The sequence below is a fragment of the Schistocerca nitens genome, chromosome 1 (assembly GCF_023898315.1).
Source record: "Schistocerca nitens isolate TAMUIC-IGC-003100 chromosome 1, iqSchNite1.1, whole genome shotgun sequence".
Classification (NCBI taxonomy): Eukaryota; Metazoa; Arthropoda; class Insecta; order Orthoptera; family Acrididae; genus Schistocerca; species Schistocerca nitens.
Genome location: NC_064614.1, coordinates 1,193,021,636 through 1,193,041,294, shown reverse-complemented (window position 1 = coordinate 1,193,041,294; position 19,659 = coordinate 1,193,021,636). Strand labels below are relative to the sequence as shown.

Genomic DNA, 19,659 nt, shown 5'->3' with positions numbered 1-19,659 from the left:
AACACAAGTCAAAATGGAGTCCGTCTCAACTTTCATAGCCTAGTGTAATTTGCAAGCCATCACTGTTTGTAGAATTTACAGATTTTTTGTATACACTCCGAATACAAACTAAACAGTTGTCACAACAATTTGTTAAACTTCATTAGAAGTTAACCTACCGAAAACATGTATTACGGATTCACTTACAAAGTAGGTAACATAAATAGGAACAATTACATTATTACAGTCGTAACCATGACAATTATCTCGTCTAGAAATGTAAACTCCATTCCATCAGGCGACGAAGAAATTTGACCTAGTGGATTCACCACCCACGAAGTAGCTCACCGTTATACAAGAATTAATGTTGGCTGCTGCATAGCTGAAACGTATCTGTGATTTCTCCACATTATGTCATTAATTAAAGAAACATTTCGAACGCATTTGGGAACCTTAGAAAGATAAAGTTGACTGGACTGAAGGAAGCGAACTAACTGGTTTTCGACGACATTCAGGCAGTGTAGCCTCGGAGAGCATTCTACATTTAAAAGGGAAGCCACCGATACATCTTGAAAGGAAAATTGGAAGACCAAAATAGCACATAGAATTACGTAACAAACGTCTCATATCAAATGTTGCCAACACCTGGCAGGAAAGACGCTAAGTAGGTGGAAGATTAACATGCACTCAGAGTTCTGAAGAGTTCGGAAAGAAAACGGCTTTGATGTTGCAAAGGAGCCATCGTGGCACTTTAAACGATATGAGAAAAACTACTGAAAACCTAATTCTGGATAGCCATAAGGTATTCTCAACAGCTGTCCGCCACAATTGTAGTTCTGTGTCCCAACCACAGATGTAATGAAACATATTGAACTGGCACATAAATCAACCGAACATTGCTTTCGCCCCTCCCCCCCGGCTCCCCCTCCCCCTCCGGGCAGTTGTGAGGGGAGCTAGATGATTTGGTACACGCGAGGCAGTACTCGATTGCGCGTTAACAGTAAACTATTTTGATATCGAGCACGACAGTAGTGACGTATACTATGCTTGTGTGTATATGCCCCGTTGGCTACATCACTTTAACCAGACAAACTCATATTCAGAAAAGAAAAACAGAAAACCTTGAACGACTAGAGATAGGACGTTCATGACATTATAAGCTTTTCAGTCACCTCGGTTCAGCACGTCTCCTGTTGCCTAACAGGCACTAGTTCCGCCATGGACCCTGATAACTTGTTCCATGCGTGATGGCATCGATGCATATAAGGCGCGAATGCCGTCCTGTGGTATAGCCACCCATACTGCATTCACCTGGTTCCAAAGTTCATCTGTAGTGGTTGGCATTGGGTCACGGTGCTGCACCCGTCGTTTCACGATATCCCACACATTTTCGATTGGGAACAAGTATGGAGATCTGGTGGGCCAGGGCAAAAAGCTGACATCCTGTGACACCAACAAGTCAGCAACATGTGGTGGTGCATTGACTTGCTGAAGAATGGGGGCTGCGGTATTGCTTGGGTTGGTGCTGTATGTCGTGCGTGAATGTAGTCACTACGATGCCGCCCCCCTCCCCCCCCCCCCGCCCCGTCCTAAACACGCACATCATTTTCAAACAAGCAGAATCGGGATTCGGCCGAAAACACTATCTGATGCCATTCCTGTCCACAGTGATGGCGTTTCTGCTCATTCGTCAAAGGTATGCGGACAGATGGACGACGCGCATGTAACGCGTGCCGTAACAAACGCCGACGGTCTGTCACACCTGGTAGCGTACGATGTGTTCCACTGTTGCGCCAAAGCCGAGGAGGACGCAGGTCTGTCCTGCCATGACATTCGAATGAGGTGTCCATCTTCTGGCGGGCTGGTCTGGGTGGTGCGACCTGACCCATCTCGTCGTGTATTTCGACCTTCCGTGGGCGATTCTGCATACACCCGTTGCACTGCCGAATCACTTCGTCCCACACGTGCAGCATTTTCCCAGATGGACGCATGACATTCTCTCATGCCAATAATGCGCTCACTTTCAGACTCACGGTATGGTTCGCGCATGCATCTGCGAGGCATCGACCTTGAATCCGACACGGTTCAAATGCTAATCATTTCTGCAGAACATACGAGGTGTGTTTTTTACGTAAGGTCCGTTTTGTTGTAGACACTAGTAGTTCTTGCCCATACCGCAACGAGCGTGTGCGTCGTGTACCGGCATGCCTCTGGAACAACTGTGATCAGTTTCAGCTCTGTAGCTAACCTGTACGGTTCTGTTCTGTACTTTCAAAATGTTTAAGACTATCAACTCGCCCACCACGTGTGAAGTTCGCTCAGTGATATGGTTTTTGTCAGCAAGGAACCTGTCTGCTGCAGAAATTCATCGTCAGATTTTCGAAGTGTACGGTGATAGTGTTATGAGTGAAAGCAAAGTGCGTGTAAGTGGGTACGAGAATTCGAATATGGCCGTGACAACGTCCATGATGAGGACCGCTGCAGTCGCCCTTCTTCGATTACAGACGATTTGGTGGCTTCAGTTGAAGCGAGGATTCGTGAGAACAGGCGCTTCACAATGACAGGTCTCTCAAACGAATTTCCTGACGTGTCGAGATCAGAGCTTTACAACATTGTTTCTGAACACCTAAAGTTTAGGAAACTGTGGTCCCGTTGGGTCCCGAAATTCCTAACAGAGGACCACAAAAACCAAAGACTTGAGTGTGCGATCAAGTTCTTGACTCGTTATCACGAAGAAGGTGACGGCTTCTTGAGTCAGATCGTAACTGGAGACGAAACATGCGTTTCGCATATCACGCCCGATTCGAAGCAACAGAGTATGGAATGGAGACACGCACTCTCGCCCGTAAAGGTGAAGGCCAAACAGTCTCTGTCCCAGCCCAAAATCATGGCGTCGGTGTTTTGGGATAGATTTGGTGCTTTGTTGGTCGACTTCGTGCAACGAGGAACCACTTTCAATGCAGAAGCATACTGCCAAACCCTGAGAAAGCTACACAGAGCGATTCAATACAAAAGACGCGGCATGCTGACAAAGGGAATTGTCCTTCTCCAAAGCAATGCAAGACGTCGCACTGCAGGTGAGACCCGCGATTTATTGGACAGTTTTGGCTGAGAAGTTTTAGACCACCCACCCTACAGTGCTGATCTTGTGCCGAGCGATTACCATCTGTTCCTCCACCTCAAACAACACCTCAGTGGGAACCCTTACAATGATGTCGACGACGTGAAAACGGCAGTGAACTCTTGGTTATCGGAGCAGGCGGCAAGTTTTTATGAAGAGGGTATTTTAAAATTGGTTGAGAGGTATAATACGTGTTTGAAAAAACTTGTCAACTAGTCGAAAAATAGAGTGAATTATGCACTTCCTGAAAATAAATTTACTTTTCAGAAATAACCTTTCGTTGTGCACTTATGTTCGAACGGACCTTACTTAAACACGCCTCGTACTAGTGTATCGTGCAAATATGAACGTCCTATCGCTAGTCTTTCAAGTGTACTGTTCTTTTTTTTTTAACATTAACGTATAATAATATACACGTGACATATACTGTGGTGTCACCGCCAGACACCACACTTGCTAGGTGGTAGCCTTTAAATCGGCCGCGGTCCGCTAGTATACGTCGGACCCGCGTGTCGCCACTGTCAGTGATTGCAGACCGAGCGCCGCCACACGGCAGGTCTAGAGAGTCGTCCTAGCGCTCGCCCCAGTTGTACAGCAGACTTTGCCAGAGATGGATCACTGACAAATACGCTCTCATTTGCCGAGACGATAGTTAGCATAGCCTTCAGCTACGTCATTTGCTACGACCTACCAAGGCGCCATTACCAGTTTATATTGAGATTGTAATTATGTGTCATCAAGAGCGTTGTTCTCCAATTATGGATTAAAGTTAAGTATTCCAGAAGCTATGTACTATTTTTGGCTACTATAATTACTTTACCTTGTTCCAGACCTCACGCCAGTCTGCGTGAGCTTAAACGCGTGCATTTCGGCCTCCTCTAGCAACACGGTGTTGGCTCTTCTGCCAACACATCATACACCACTTTGAGTTTTAAGGTAGTTACCAAACGACATAACATGTTTATAACATTATACACGACTAGATCGAAAGTTATCCGGACACCCCTCTATGTAACGCGTGATAGACCGCTAGACGCCACATAAGGGGGGCCGCCAGCACAGATGAAGGCTTGTCAGTAGAAAAGTAGTAATGTCAGAATGGGTGTGACAGGAGGGCTCAGCGACTTCGAACGTTGACTAGCGGTTGGATGTAATCTGAGTAACAAACTCAGCAGCGACATTTCAGACGTTCTAAAGCTGTCCAAGTCGAGTGTTGCGATTGTGAAGTGGAAACGGCAAGGATACCACAGCTAATGCGAGACCAGACAGATCTCACGCACCGACGCACAGGGACTGATCAGATTTGCGGAAGTTAGTTGTAAAAAATAGCATGAAATCAAGGGAATGAATGGCTCGTGAGTTCCGGTGTGCAAGCAGTAGTACGGGTAGCACGGTGACTGTGCCTACGGAGTTGTAGAAAATGGAGTTCCATGAAAGCCACACGTTGCTGCATTTACTGCTGAGCGACGCTTGATGTGATTGAGGTGCTTCGCAGTAGGACAGCTAATGACTAAAATCAAGTGATTTGGGGTGATGAAGCACGCTATACCCTGTGGCAACCCGATGGAAAAATTTGAGTTTGCCTGAAGAACGTTGCTATCATATGTAGTGCCGGCAATGAAGTACTGGGGAGGTGGTGTTATGGTATGTGAGTGTTTTTCGTTGTTAGGGTGTGGTATCGTAATTGTGAATAAGAAAACATAAATGGGGAAGGTTATGAACACATTTTACAGCAATATCTAAAGCACACAATAGAGGAAACGTTTGAAAACAATGATTGTATTAGCATGAGGATGCGTCCTCATAAAGCAGCACATGGTAGGCACAGTAACGTTCCTCAAGTAGCCTGGCCACGTTCTGAAACCCACAGAACACCTTCGAGATGAATTAGACGTCCACCACGCAGCAGATCCCAACGTCTAACATCACTACCTTATCTGGTTTTGGCTCTTGAGGAAGAATGGGCGGCCATTTCTCCACAGACACTCAGACACAACACTAAAAGTGTACCCAGCTGGGTTCAAGCAGTCATAAAATAGAATCGTGGACACAACCCATATTAATACCGGCTAATAGCTGTCCTGATGGTTCTGATCAGACAGTATACGTTTACAATGGTGAGCCAAATCACTAAGACCACCTCCTTAATAGCTTGTTTGTCCATCTTTGGAATGAAATACATTGAGCAGTGCGTGGCTCATGTTCGTGCCATCTATTATGTATCGCCTTGTTTTACCGTACGGCCGCCTCGTCATTTTAAATTTCAATTACTGTTGTCACTGAATTACTATCTTGCCTGCCAGTGAGTGGCAGCAGCAGTGCGTATCGATATTTGCCCTGCCGTATTATCTTTGCTGGACGGCTGTTACTTCCCGATCGTGGTGTGCCGTGGAGAGAGGTCGGACCTGGCACTCGTTGAGTTGGAACGCGGCAGAAGTGCAGTCGGAGACGGAGCGCTCAGGCGCCGACAGCCGGTACTCGCCGGCCGCTCGCGACACAGGATGAACTGTCCGACGGACGGATTTGGCAGAGGGATCGACCGTTGGTCGGTCGTTCAGTTGGTAGCCTCGTTGGGCGACGTGTGTTTGGTCTTTTGACCGTTTCTGGGCCTGTTCACTGGGTCATCTTGCTGGGCGTGGCTCGGTTCCTTCTTGTGCGGAGACGTCGTGGCCAATGGGCAAGAGTTACCTCTGCATGACTGGGTCCGAGCCAGTGTGCCCGGATCGCCGTGTCTCCCAGTTCCCGACGGACAGCGGACGCACATGGTTTGAGTGTCAACGACCTTGTTCGGTTGTTGCTCGGTCGTCTGGTCAGACGACGTGTGTTTCGCCACCGACCGTCCTTCGGGTTTGTGTATGCGTCCGCCGGTGATTTGTTCTAATTGTTCATCAGTGATTCGTTTTACGAGTGTTCGAGTTTCTTGTGGCAGTGTTTCGTGCAACACTGTGTACCCTGTGTCAGTTCAGCTGAGCAATGCTCTAAATGCTGTAATGCTGTTGGTCGGCTGCGACAGAGCAGCGAGTGAGTGTCTTCTTACCGTGTTGATCCTGTCCGCCACGGCGTGTAGTTCCACAGTACCTCGCCTCCCACCTTCCAAACTTTACAGAAGCCTGCTTCGCAGGAGAGCTTCTGTAAAGTTTGGAAGGTAGGAGGCGAGGTACTGGCAGAAGTAAAGCTGTGAGGACGGGGCGTGAGTCGTGCTTCGGTAGCTCAGATGGTAGAGCACTTGCCCGCGAAAGGCAAAGATCCCGAGTTCGAGTCTCGGTCCGGCACACAGTTTTAATCTGCTAGGAAGTTTAATATTGTGTGTTCATAAATAAAGTTTGTATGTTGAGTGCAACTGACAGGAACTCATTTTGGCCCCTTTCCACAACCTAATGGCTCTGAGCACTATGCGACTCAACATCTGTGGTCATAAGTCCCCTAGAACTTAGAACTACTTAAACCTAACTAACCTAAGGACATCACACACATCCATGCCCGAGGCAGGATTCGAACCTGCGACCGTAGCAGTCGCGCGGTCACAACCTAATCCGCTCTGTTCTGCTAGCCCAGGCATTTCATACATCACAGATTTTCCGTATCAGGGATCCGACAGTTTTTTGGTAGGTTTGTGGCATTAGATATCTAGGATCAGGTTATGTATTTCACGGAAATAAGGGGCCGCTGATTTGCGCACGAGGTTATGGCGCCCGATAACGATCCATATGGGTTCCACAGGATTTACATCAGGCGAGTTTCGTCGCAAAGACAATAACGTGAGTTCACTACAGTGATCCTCAAACCACTGGAGCACGGTTGTCTCTCCGAGACATCGACAATTATACTGCAGAAAGAGAACTTCGCCGTCTGGAAAGGCATCGAACACGAATGGATGCAGGTGGTTCGCAGCTGTCAGCGTGTCTTCGACTACTATCACAGGTTCCATACAAGCGCAGGATAATGTCTTCCCATAGCATAGTACTGGTCCCACCAGCCTGCGTCCGTGGCCCGCTGCACCTTTTCAGCCGCCGTTCATCTCGATGACGGCGTTTGTGGAGACGAACAGAGACCTAATGTAGCAAAAATGTGATTTACCCGTAGAGTCGACGCGTTTCTATTGACCGACGGTGGATTCCCGATGGCCCCCTGTGCGCTTCAATCGTAACTGATGATGTCGTTGTGTTAACGTGTGCACATGTAGGGGCGCGCAGCTGCGGCGCTCCACGTTCAACAATGTAGATGAACGGTGTTCTCCGAAACACTTGTGCGTGCACCAGAATTGTGCTCTTGGCAAAGATGCTTCAGATCACCATCTATTCTACTTAACAGAGCAGATAAGCCTCTGGATACCAAGTTCTGTGAAGAGTCGTGTATGTCCAACCATTTAGCGCCATGCGGTAGTTCCACTGTCCTGCTCCCTTTCTCTGTAGACAGTATCACCTAAAAATTCGACCAGCTTCGGCGTTTCCGAGATACTCGTTCACAGGCTCTGCGTAACAATAATCTGCCCATAGTCAAAGCTGCTTATCTCAATGGATTTCCCAATTTGCAGCCCATATTTTCGCTAGGGTGATCTCTCCTCCGTGTCTGCTCCTCTTACATACTTTCGTAACCGCTCACGTGCCTGCAACGCCACCAGGCGTCATCCAACGCCGCGTTGGGCAATGGTCATAATGTTTTGGCTTATCACTGCATGTCCTTTAGTTCAGAAAGAATTTTTTGCTGTTACTGCAGTGTAGACAAAATAAAACTTGTCCGAAAAATATTTCATGTGCAGTCTAGTATAGTTCTTCAAAGCACGTTTCAAACAAGAGAATAACAATAGAGATGACTTCAATGCAATGAAAGTGATTTAAAGTCAACCATAACCCAGCACATAGAATTCGGCAACCGCAATAATAGTTGCAGTATATGGCCCTTGATCACAGACAGTAAAAGACAAGAAATATAGCTACCGCAAACAGCCTTAGGACTCAAAGGCAACTCTCATTCTCAGAGTTAATTAATAACACCCCTAGAGCAGTCCACCCCGATAGCTGAATGGTTTGCCGGCACGGTAGCTCAGCGTGTTCGGTCAGAGAGCTGGTTGGCTTCTGTAATTAAAAAAAAAGAGTGGATCAACAAACGAACTTGAACGGATGCGATGTGAGGTCCGAAATGACCACAAACAACGATTAAAAAAAAGAAAGAAAAAGAAAGAAGGTCAGCGTTCAGCATGACGGACTGCGGTGCTAAGGGGCCAGGGTTCGATTCCCGGCTGTGTCGGTGCTTTTCTCAGCTCAGGGACTGGATGTTGTGTTGTCCTCATTATCATTTCATCATCAGTGGATGGTAACGGGAAACCACCACTGAAATTACTTCCCTAGACGCTCATGCGGTGGACCTGTCTGACGAGGCTTCCCCCATGACAAGACCTGCCGAAAGGCAAAGTTTTTTTTTTTTTTTTTAACCAATACACTCAGGGTACCGCTTGCACTCTACACTGTACACTCGATTGGATCACTTATTTACCAACGTGTAGCCGTCGACTACCAGAGGACGTAGGGAGCGCTTCTCTTGAAAAGCAGAAGCCCTTTTCTCCGCCTCCACTGGAATCGCAGTCCTCTGGCCCGGGAGAAGACACCAGTTGCTGCAACGCGTTGTTTGTATCCACATAGCTGCCTCGCACCGTGTATAACGTTATTGGTGTCCAGTAGACAGTGGCTTGTATATCAGCTCGGAGAAGGCTTCTCATTCTGACCTCTACTCGCGCAGCACTCCGTTTCGGCCCCGTCAGTGCTCGTGGCAGTCACGTGCAAGTGTGGCCAGCCATCTCGTGGCAAGGCGCCATACGCCGCGGAGCGTGACTCCCTCTGGCGGGGAGCGAGTGACTATTACAGACGAGTTTAATAATTCTTGACTGGTTGTTTAAACGCATGCAAGTCCTCGATAGCACACGACAAAATTAGGACCTTCAGCGGCTACCTTTTCAGTTACATATTGATTTCCTGTGGGCGCTGCACGAAGCCGAGCGTTTGCGAAGTGTCGCGGACAAGCTGACTAGTGTGACGTCACATGTTCGTTGTAGGGCCCTTATACCTCAATGGCCCCGGATAACTGGCACGCAGGGTGAACTTCGACTTTGCACCACCACTCTTCTCCCGCCCCTTCCTTCCATCTAACTACAGCTATCGACTTTGTTTTATGGTCACTGAGGTCTACACTGTTTACGAATGAAGTTAAAAGATACCACGTGGTTTCAATTAAAGTGCAGCTCCACACGGAAGTCCAGTGTGGGCTAATGGAAATGGAAATGAGCATTTTGCGTCATTGGCTGGGAGGCCACTTACGGGGCAGGTCCGGCCGATGTGGTGCAGGTCTTATTACATTCGACGTCACATTGGGCGACCTGCGCGTCGGATGGGGATGAAACGATGAAGTCAACACGACACCCAGTCTCTGAGCGGAGAAAATCCTCGACCCAGCCGGGAATAGAACCCAGGCCCCTTAGCACGGCCGTCCGTCACGCTGACCATTCAGCTATCGGGGCGGACAGTGTGGGCTAATGCTAATGCGTTAATGCAGAACCGATTTACACTCGAAAAAAATTAGTTCAAATTTTGGTCATCAGGTGCAAATCTGGCGCTGTACAACATCTCGTCGACGTCTCAAGGTGCTCATATTGAACAAATTATGTAAGCGGCAATTAATATTAAAATCAACATCATGCCTTTTTCATTTGTTTCGCGTTTTCTGCCTATATCCTGTTCCTAAACCATTACATATGGAAAGATTTCTGTATGTCTTCCTTGCATTCAAATGTTTCAAATGGCTCTGAGCACCATGGGACTTAACATCTGGGGTCATCAGTCCCCTAGAACTTGGAACGACTGAAACCAAACTAACATAAGGACACCACACACATCCATGCCCGAGGCAGGATTCGAACTTGTGACCGTAGCGGTCGCGTGGTTCCGGACTGAAGCGCCTAGAACCACTCGGCCACAGCGGCCGGCTTCATTGCATTCACTGCGTCAGATTTGCACCTGGTGGCCCAGATCGGAACTAATGTTTTTCCAGCGCAAATCGGGTCCGCATGAACGCATTAGAATATCTTCCAAGTTTCGCTGCCATACGATAATTGCAGCCCACAATGGACCTGCGTGAGGAAATTCTCTGAATTTTGGTGTACAACTTTACACTGATTTGTTTGTGTGTTTCCCACGTTTTGATTTTGTTTTGTGCAAAAAAAAAAGAATAATTGAAATGTGCACCAGCTGACTATAATTAAAAACATGCACTTCACGATCTCGTTTCATTGACTGTCAGTGGTTTCAAGTACCCGAAAGCGACACGAAAGTGTTTTAGTATCTAGTAGAGGTGGATTTAGTCGAGCTGCTGCTCTTGTTTTTAAATAGAGGTGAAGCCCCTCCACGCCCACACCGGCATGATGGCCAACACAAAAGGTCTACTGCCATCTCTGCATAAGGGTTAGTATTCACTAAAGTGAGGTGTCGCAGGATGTGGGTACTGCGATGTTTGCGTACGTCTGGTTAAGATTAACCATTAATACGCGCTCATATGGAGATAGATTGGTCGAAATCTGACGAAGGGTAGCGGTTTGAAGGGCAGAGGAAAAAAAGTGCCAAGGCAAGAGCCAAGGGAAAAAAACCTCTGCGATAGTTAGGTCGGGTGGTAAGAGCAGTAGCGGTTGTCTTGCTGCCTGCGATAGGTCGTGCAAGGATAGGCTTTGTTAGTAGTGGGTATCATGCATGTCAATACCTTGACGTTGTGCGTTTGTGCTGCTCGGCAGCTGGCGCTGGGTGCTGGTACAGAGTCCTCGTTCAGCGTCAGCAACCTGCAACAGTTAGGTTTGTTATCGATCTTGTGTCCGATAGGTCATATACCGGAAGCACAGTGTGAGGGAATGTTGGCAGATTGTTCGTGCGTCTGTGGGCGAGCTTGTCGGTGTCCCTGCTGTGGCCTGTTGGTCGGCTCTAATAGCAGCTGGTAGTTGCCAGTCAGTGTTGCTGATATGCAGGGGCTTACCGACGTTTGTCGCTGTTTGCGTATGTTAGTTTACCATAGGTGGCTATGCCCTAGCTAGCAGTGTCTTTGGCCACTTGTGCTTCCACGTATGGTTGTGATAAGCTGCTGCTCGACACAGCCCACACTTATAAGGTAGGGGGCCCAACTTCGTCAACCTAGTATCAGTCCTGAAATGTGATGGAAGAGGCCACAAATTGGTATATGTCTACCTTAATTTATTCTTCACTTGTAAGCAAATTGGCCAACGACCTTGCCGCAGTGGTAACACCGGTTCCCGTGAGATCACTAAAGTTAAGGGCTGTCGGGCTGGCCTAGCACTTGGAAGGGTGTTGGCAAGTGAGGTGCGCTCAGCCCTTATGAGACAAACTGAGGTGCTACTTGATTGAACAGTAGCGGCTCCGGTCTCGTAAACTGACATACGGCAGGGAGTGCGGTGTGCTGACCACATGCCCCTCCATATCTGCATCCGATGACGCCTGTTGACTGAGGATAACACGGTGGCCGGTCGGTACCGTTGGGCCTTCATGGCCTGTTGGGGCGCAGTTTGTAGGTAAATTACAGTTAAACTGATACGACAGACTAAATCAAGTATTTGACATAAACAATAACACTACAGAAACAGAAATACAAAAAAATTGTTCATAATTTCGTCAGTCATAAAAATTCTCAAAAGTAAAATTATTTTAAATGTATTTTTTCATTCTAACATTGCCGAACAGTTTCACTATTATAAATCACTGGAGGCCATGCATGAACAATGTCTTCAATCTGTTTTCAGCAGCCTTAGAAACACCTAGCAGATATGAATTCCTATGTCTGTCTGGATGAAGAATACAAGAATTGGAACGATCATATAGACAATATTGTGCGTAGAGCAAACCAAAGACTGCGATTCACTGGCAGAACACTTAGAAGGTGCAACACATCTACTAAAGAGACTGTTTACACCACGCTTGTCCGCCCTAGTCTGGAGTACTGCTCTGCGATGTGGGATCAGCATCATGTGGGACTGACGGATGACATCGAAAAAGTACAAAGAATGGCAGCTGGTTTTGTATTATCGCGAAATAGGGGAGATAGTGTCACAGACATGATACGTGAATTGGAATGGCAATCATTGAAACAAAGGCGTTTTTCGTTGCGACGGGATCTTCTCATGAAATTTCAGTCACCAGTTTTCTCCTCCGATTGCGAAAACATTCTGTTGGCACCCACCTACATAGGGAGAAATGATCATCACGATAAAATAAGAGAAATCAGGGCTCGCACGGAAAAAATTTAAGTGCTCGTTTTTCCCGCATGCCGTTCGAGAGTGGAACGGTAGAGAGACAGCATGAAGGTGGTCCATTGAACCCTCTGCCAGGCACTTTATTGTGAATAGCAGAGTAATCACATAGATGTAGGTGTAGGTCGAAATTAGGGGCAGGAACGATATTAGTGCTCTTTATCTTTCCATTTTATTGCTGCCCAATTCTTTCGCTTCTTCTTCTTTCACCTCTTCCTCTTCTCCTCTTACTAAGCGCTGCCTCTCTCCCTTTTCTTCTGTACTTCTGTACTTTGTCATTGTTTTCCATCTCACCTGACCGCACCCCTCGAAAACGTCGTCCTGGGCATACGCTCCGTCTGCTGTATCCTATTTACGCTAGTGGCTGTAGTTTCCCATGCCTCTCGCACGTAAAGCTGTCGACAGGACAGTCCGAAACGAAAGTTTATGCTCCCCATGGCTCACCAGGCAGCTAAAGTGTTTGTTGGCACCTTAACTGAGGAGTCGCTGAGCTTCGCGACGCTCCTTAAAATAAACGCGCGCTGCGGATTGAGGTGCAGCGAGGGCAGAGCTGACGCCTTGTGTGGTGGGTGTTGCAGGTGACTGCAGGCTCCGACTTGCCAGACCTGGGCGGCGACGACGACGACCAGGAGCCCAACAACGAGCTGCGCCACCTGCAGGAGCACAAGGTCGTCGACAGGTGAGCGCGCCGCTTACTGCCCGCCTCAGGTTTTTATTCCGCAAGCTGTGCGGCGCTGGCCACACAGCTTGTTCGCACTTCAGTTTCCAACAATGTCATTTGGCTACATGTTTTTCACTAAATGTTTTTTTTTCCACTGTCATACATTAATAAGGCCACTTTCTCACGAATCTTTTAACACGTGGAAAACAAAATCGACCGCTTAGTCGATGGTCGCTACTGCCGCAGACAGCAAACTTTATGGCAGCAAGTAAAGTGGCCTATGCCCACCCAGTTAGCCGTGCGGTCTAACGCACGGCTTTCCGGATAGGGAAGGAGCGCCTGGTCCCCGGTACGAATCCGCCCGGCGGACGTATGTCGAGGTCCGGTGAGCCAGCTAGTCTGTGGATGGTTTTTAGGCGGTTTTCCATCTGCCTCTGCGAAAAGGGGCTGGTTCCCCTTCTTCCGTCTGAGCTACACTATGTCGGCGATTGCTGCTCAATGAAGTTCTCCATTTACGCGTACACCACCATTACTCTACCACGCAAACATGGGGTTTATACTCGTCTGGTGTGAGACCGTTCCCTGGGGGAGCCCACCGGGGGCCGAACCGCACAATAACCCTGAAAGAGTGGTTCGGTATGGGACGGTGGAGGGATGAAGTGGACTGCGTTAGTCGTCGTCGTGGGGTTGTGGCGAGGACGGAGCCTCTCCGTCGTTTCTAGGCCCCTGGTTAAAATACAATACAAAATGACCTATAATCAGTTCTTATGAACAAGGCCATAATTATAAGGGGCGATCAAAAATTTCGTTTCTGTGGCCTTACAGTCCATAAACGGGATGCCGTTGGGGCAAAATCGCCGTTAGCATTGAGCCAATCACCCGATCGACGCACCAAGTTGAAGATACTGGTAAAACACTGTGTCCTATTTGTTTGGAGAATTCCGTAACTGCCTTCTACATATCCTCTTTCGACAGGAACGGTCGATCCTTGAAAGTCCGGGAAAAAGGTATGATAATTGCATGTGGAGAGATCAGGGCTCCCACTTGAATTGGTCTAACTTATAACAATACCTCCACTAACAGTTAATTAGTTCAAAAATTTTCACGTCGCGCACTCAAAGTATGATATTTTTATTCCGCAACTAAAAGGTCTTTAATGTGGCAGGTATTGCTACATCAATTGATTACAGTCACTGAAGAAAATTAACAATAATATCACTTATCTTGTATTTGCAATCCAACGACGATCTCGCTCTGGCTTTGGCTCGTAATTAAAAATGTTGTCTAGGTAGCTTAACTATCGCTGTTAGTGCGAAAGGCACTCGGGTGTTAATTACGCCGACTTGAAGAACTTACGAAGACAATCTTTCAGGATTAATTTGATGATTTACGTTTTTCACTGCAACGTGCTTCACACTTTTTAAACAATGATCACTTGAAAGTAATTCTTAACACTCACTTTTCACAAAATTCACATTTATTGAACTTTTTACACTTTCGCATGTTCTAAACATTACTTCATCATACAATTTCGCAGCCGTTACTGCTCTTAATAAAACTCACAGCATTTTTCATTGTCCAAAACTCAGACCCATCTTTTCATTTGCAACAGAGTCAACACTGTTTATAATCAACACAAAAACTTGACTACTCGGTAAGCTTCCGCGCCAAAAGTCACAAGCCATCCTCAAACATAACAATAAGTACAAAGATATTCATACTAGATATTATATCGATTTCAACATCTCAAAATATCGACGTACATACATATAAAAATGAAACCAAATTTGAATAGAGTGAAAAATATGAGACATTACGTAGAAAAATATTCATTAATCTACGATATCGAAAAAGAGGGTTAGCGGGTGGTAATGGTTTCGCAAATAAAGAACCATTACAAACTTGACGTCACAACATATGCGATATGGGGACTTGCGTTACCGTCAAGCAGCAGCACCCCCTTGGCGCACCATTATGTAACTGTGGTTTTTGACAGGCATGCTGCCCAATACACATTCCTCATTGTCCGACGTATGTCTACCGGTGTCTGTCCTTCGGCAGCCCAGAAAATAATGACAGCACGTTGGTCCTGTTTGGACGCATTTGGTAATACCGTCGCTACAGTTCGCCTTTCCGCATTTACAGCACGCACGTCGGAAAGACACGAATGCCACACACATCCCTTGCCTACATGTCGATACTTATATACCCGCATCGCAGTCGCGCTATGTTGCACATAAGCTGTAACAAAGTCCTTCTACGGAAACATTTTGGTCGCCCCTTACACTTAGAATAATAGTTTTCTGAGTATGGCGCCGCGTCATGTTTCAAATGGCTCTAAGCACTACGGGACTTAACGTCTGAGGTCGTCGGTCCCCTAGACTTAGAACTACTTAAACCTAACTAACCTAAGGACATCACACGCCGAAGCAGGATTCAAACCTGCGACCATAGCAACCACGCGGCGCCGGACTGAAGCGCCTAGAACCGCTCGACCACAGCGGCCGGCGCTGCGTCATTTCGTAAACTATCACTGAAGAACACCGACGTTTCGGCTGCGCATACAATTTGTTCCCCCTAATTAGACAGTCTGTAATCATGGCCAAGAAATAGGTGAAATTCAGTGATAGACAATATGACGCGACGCAATACCCAGAAATTTTTTACCGCGAGGGCAGAATATGGCTGAAGTAGAAAATATGTCATGCGCCTGAAGATAGGTAACACACTTACACCATTGGTCTGGGATGTCATGATGTAAGTTGGCTTGCCGTTCCTAAGGCGCATGACATACACTATGTGATCACAACTATCCGTACACCCCCAAAAACGTACGTTTTTCATATTAGGTGCACTGTACTGCCACCTACTGCCAGTTACTCCCTATCAGACATCGTGCTAGAGCAAAATGGGGCGCTCCGCGGAACTCACGGACTTAGTACGTTGTCAGGTGACTGGATATCAATTGTGTCATACGTCTGTACGCGAGATTTCCACACTGCTAAACATCCCTAGGTCCACTGTTTTCGATGTGATTGTGGAGTGGAAACGTGAAGGGACATGTACAGCAAAAAAGCGTTGACTGACAGAGATCACGGACTGTTGAAGAGGGTTGTAATACGTAATTGCCAGGCATCTATCCAGACCATCACACAGGAATTCCAAACTGCATCAGGATCCACAGCAAGTACTATGACAGTTAGGCGGGAGGTGAGAAAACATCGATTTCATGATCGAGCGGCTGCTCATAAGCCACACATGACGCCGGTAAATGCCAAACGAGCCTCGCTTGGTGTAAGGAGCGTAAACATTGGACGATTGAAGAGAGGAAAAACTTCGTATGGAGCGAAGAATCTCGGTACACAATGTGGCGATCCAATGGCAGGGTGTGGGTATGGCGAATGCGCGGTAACGTCATCTGCCAGCGTGTGTAGCGCCAACAGTAAAATTCGAAGTCGGTGGTGTTATGGTGTGGTCGTGTTTGTCATGGTGGGGGCTTGCACCCTTTGTTGTTTTACGTGGTAATATCACAGTACAGGCCTATATTGATGTTTTAAGCACCTTCTTGCTTCCCACTGTCGAAGAGCGATTCGGGGATGGCGACTGCATCTTTCAACACGATCGAGCACCTGTTCGTTATGCACGGCCTGTGGCGGAGTGGTTACACGACAATAACATGCCTGTAACGGACTGGCCTGCACAGAGTCCAGACCTGAATCCTACAGAACATCTTTGGGATTTATGGGAACGCCGACTTTGTGCTTGGCCTCACCGACAGACATCGATACCTCTCCTCAGTGCCGCACTCTGTGAAGAATGGGCTACCATTCCAGAAGAAACCTTCCAGCACCTGATTGGACGTATGCCTGTGAGAGTGGAAGCTGTCATCAAGGCTAAGGGTGGGCCAACACCATACTGAATTCCAGCGTTACCGATGGGCGCCACGAACTTGTAAGTGATTTTCAGCCAGGTATCCTGATACTTTTGATCACGTAGTGTATTAATGAGGACACTTTTGTTTTGTCCACCCCGTATGTTCGCTGCCTCTGAGCGCTTAATAAATGATAGAATCGTGTTACGCAACCACATGTAATCAAAGACCTCGAGATAATTTAGTCGAGTGGAAGCTGACATTACCACTCTTCAGCAAGAGCATTAATAAAGATACAAGTACAGTTCATAATATGTATTATTATAAATTAAACATATGAAATATGTTAAGATTTTAAAATTATCCGAAAAGGCAGTTGCAGATTGAAGGCATTAAGTAAAATATCGTTGTCCATTTTGCTAAAAAAATCAGAATATGAAAACCTGGCGAGGAGTATAGTTGTGGTAAGAATACTTTGGAAACGACTTCAGAAGACTAACAAAGTATTCGGAAAGGATGCGAAAGAAGGGATGAAGGAGTTGAGCTCTGACAGGGGAGGAAGAGGAATATAGTATTAAGTTGGGTAAACCTCTGCTACCAGTTCGTCGCTGGGTAGAGAATCACAGTTAACATTTCCACATGATGGGATGCGGAGAGTGTGTACGTAACAAAAGTGCGTTTCCGAGTGGCGTGACAATTTTCGTCGACGACCCATTGTGAACGAAGTCTCGTGGCAAATCCTATGACGTCCCAAGCTAGTGTGCGGGCTGCCGCTCTGCTGTGTTTGCCTCCTCACATGACAGCAATGGTCGGGTGATTAAATTATTAGGTTGGTGTATAAGTTCGAGCGTTTTCCGTGACAACAGATACACGTAACAGAGACTTTAGTCATCATTAGTGTATTCTCCTTCACTATTTACAGTAGTCTGCCATTCATCAATAAACACTTCCGGGCTAAGTTGCCGTGGTCGATCAGTAGAACTTCTTCTCCCTGATGTTTCGTTCTCAACTACTGAGAACATCTTCGGAGGTGAGTCAACGACTGGCTGCTAGGAGCTGGGGCCGCCGCTTATATGGATATCGTAGAGGGCGCCACCGCACGTCACATGGCGTCGATGTGCAGCTATCTCTGGCTATCGCCTGTTCTCTCGATTGCAGGCAATCGATTGTCACGTGATTGATGCAACGTCGACCGCCATATCTTATCCAATTTTAATCCTTCTTCTTTACGATTAAAATTGTATTGATGTTTGTGGATTTCAATTGCATCTCTATACATACGTGTATAATAATGCGACGTCCTCGCTAGCACGCTTGTTTCACCAAATTTTATTTTGTGATCTCCATCCTTAAAAACATGTTCCGCTACTGCCGATTTGTCGATATATAAGCGACAGTTTCTTTTGTGCTCCGTCAACCGTGTATTGATGCTTCTTTTTGTAGTTCCTATGTAAACCCTGCCACAACTGCACGGAATTTTATATACTCCTGGGGTGGCTAGGGGGTGACGAGCATCTTTTGTTGATCTTAGGCATTCACTAATTTTCGTAGTAGGTCTGAAAATGGTCTCTACGTGAAACTTTGCTAGTACTTTCCCAATGCGATCCGTGATATTATGGATGAACGGAAGAAATACTTTTCCAGCTGATGGTTGTTGCTGTCCCCTATTTTTAGGCATTTTTCTATTTGGGTGAAGTGCTCGGTTAATCTCGTTTTTCGTATAACCATTTTTCGCAAAGGCCTTTCGTAAATGATTTAGTTCTTCTTGTAAGTAGCCTGGTTCACAAATATTATTGGCCCTATCCACTAATGTTTTTATGATCCCCCTCTTTTGCCTAGGGTGGTGGTTTGAGTTCTTATGGAGGTAGCGATCAGTATGTGTACCTTCCCTGTAGACCTTATGGCCTAAGGTCCCATCCGCCCGTTTGATAACTGATACATCCAAGAAGTTAAGTTGTCCGTTCTTCTCCTTCTCCATAGTAAATTTAATCTTTGGGTTGATGCTATTTAAGTGTACCAGGAAATCATTCAAGTCTTCTTCCTCATGATTCCATATTGGGGTAACTTCGATTCCGCGACTGTAGAAATGACGTAGCTTTGAGGTAAGCAATTCGTCGAACCATGTTTGGAGCCTATTTTCATATGGAAAGGACGTTCTCTGAAGGTGTTCGGTAGAGAGCGGAAAAGGTGACAGTCTGTGGGCGTCGAATGACTTCCCAACACAACTCCTGTGCAGTGCTTTTTGTCAGTCTTGCAGAATGAAGGCGGACGTTATCATGGAGTAGCATCAGTTCACGCCGTCTTCCCGGTCGTTGTTCTTGGATTACATCCGCAAGGCCTCTCAGTTGTTGATAATGTCAACAGTGATGGTCGTAGTACACCAGAACGTCGTTGTTCCATCAGATGCATAATATTATCTTTTGTGGATGCGTGCAGGTCTTTGTACGGGGAGTTTCTGCTTTGTTTTGGCTCAACCATTCATTTCTTTTCCTCATGTTAGAATGAAGACACCATTTATCGTCATCAGTAACGACACAGGATAGGAATGGTCTGTGCTGTTCACGAGCAAGCAGAGATGATTTTGACTTACGCCATGTGGTATCCATACACGCGATTTTTGAACCTTCCCCATTGCAGACAAATGTCGCACAGTGGTGGAATGGTCACAGTTCATCACATCTGTTAGTTGTCGAGTACACTGACGTGGAACATTGTGGCTTAATGGGCTTCAA

General features: G+C 46.7%; 1 protein-coding gene across 1 annotated transcript in view; it reads left to right on the top strand.

The window, feature by feature from the left end:
* The window catches only part of LOC126233427 (uncharacterized), a 511,079-nt gene that overhangs the window by 170,013 nt on the left and 321,407 nt on the right, over positions 1 to 19,659 (top strand). The window contains exon 6 of the mRNA XM_049942864.1: positions 12,974 to 13,074. Coding sequence (XP_049798821.1) covers positions 12,974 to 13,074 — 101 coding nt within the window. The remainder of the gene's footprint in view (positions 1 to 12,973; positions 13,075 to 19,659) is intronic.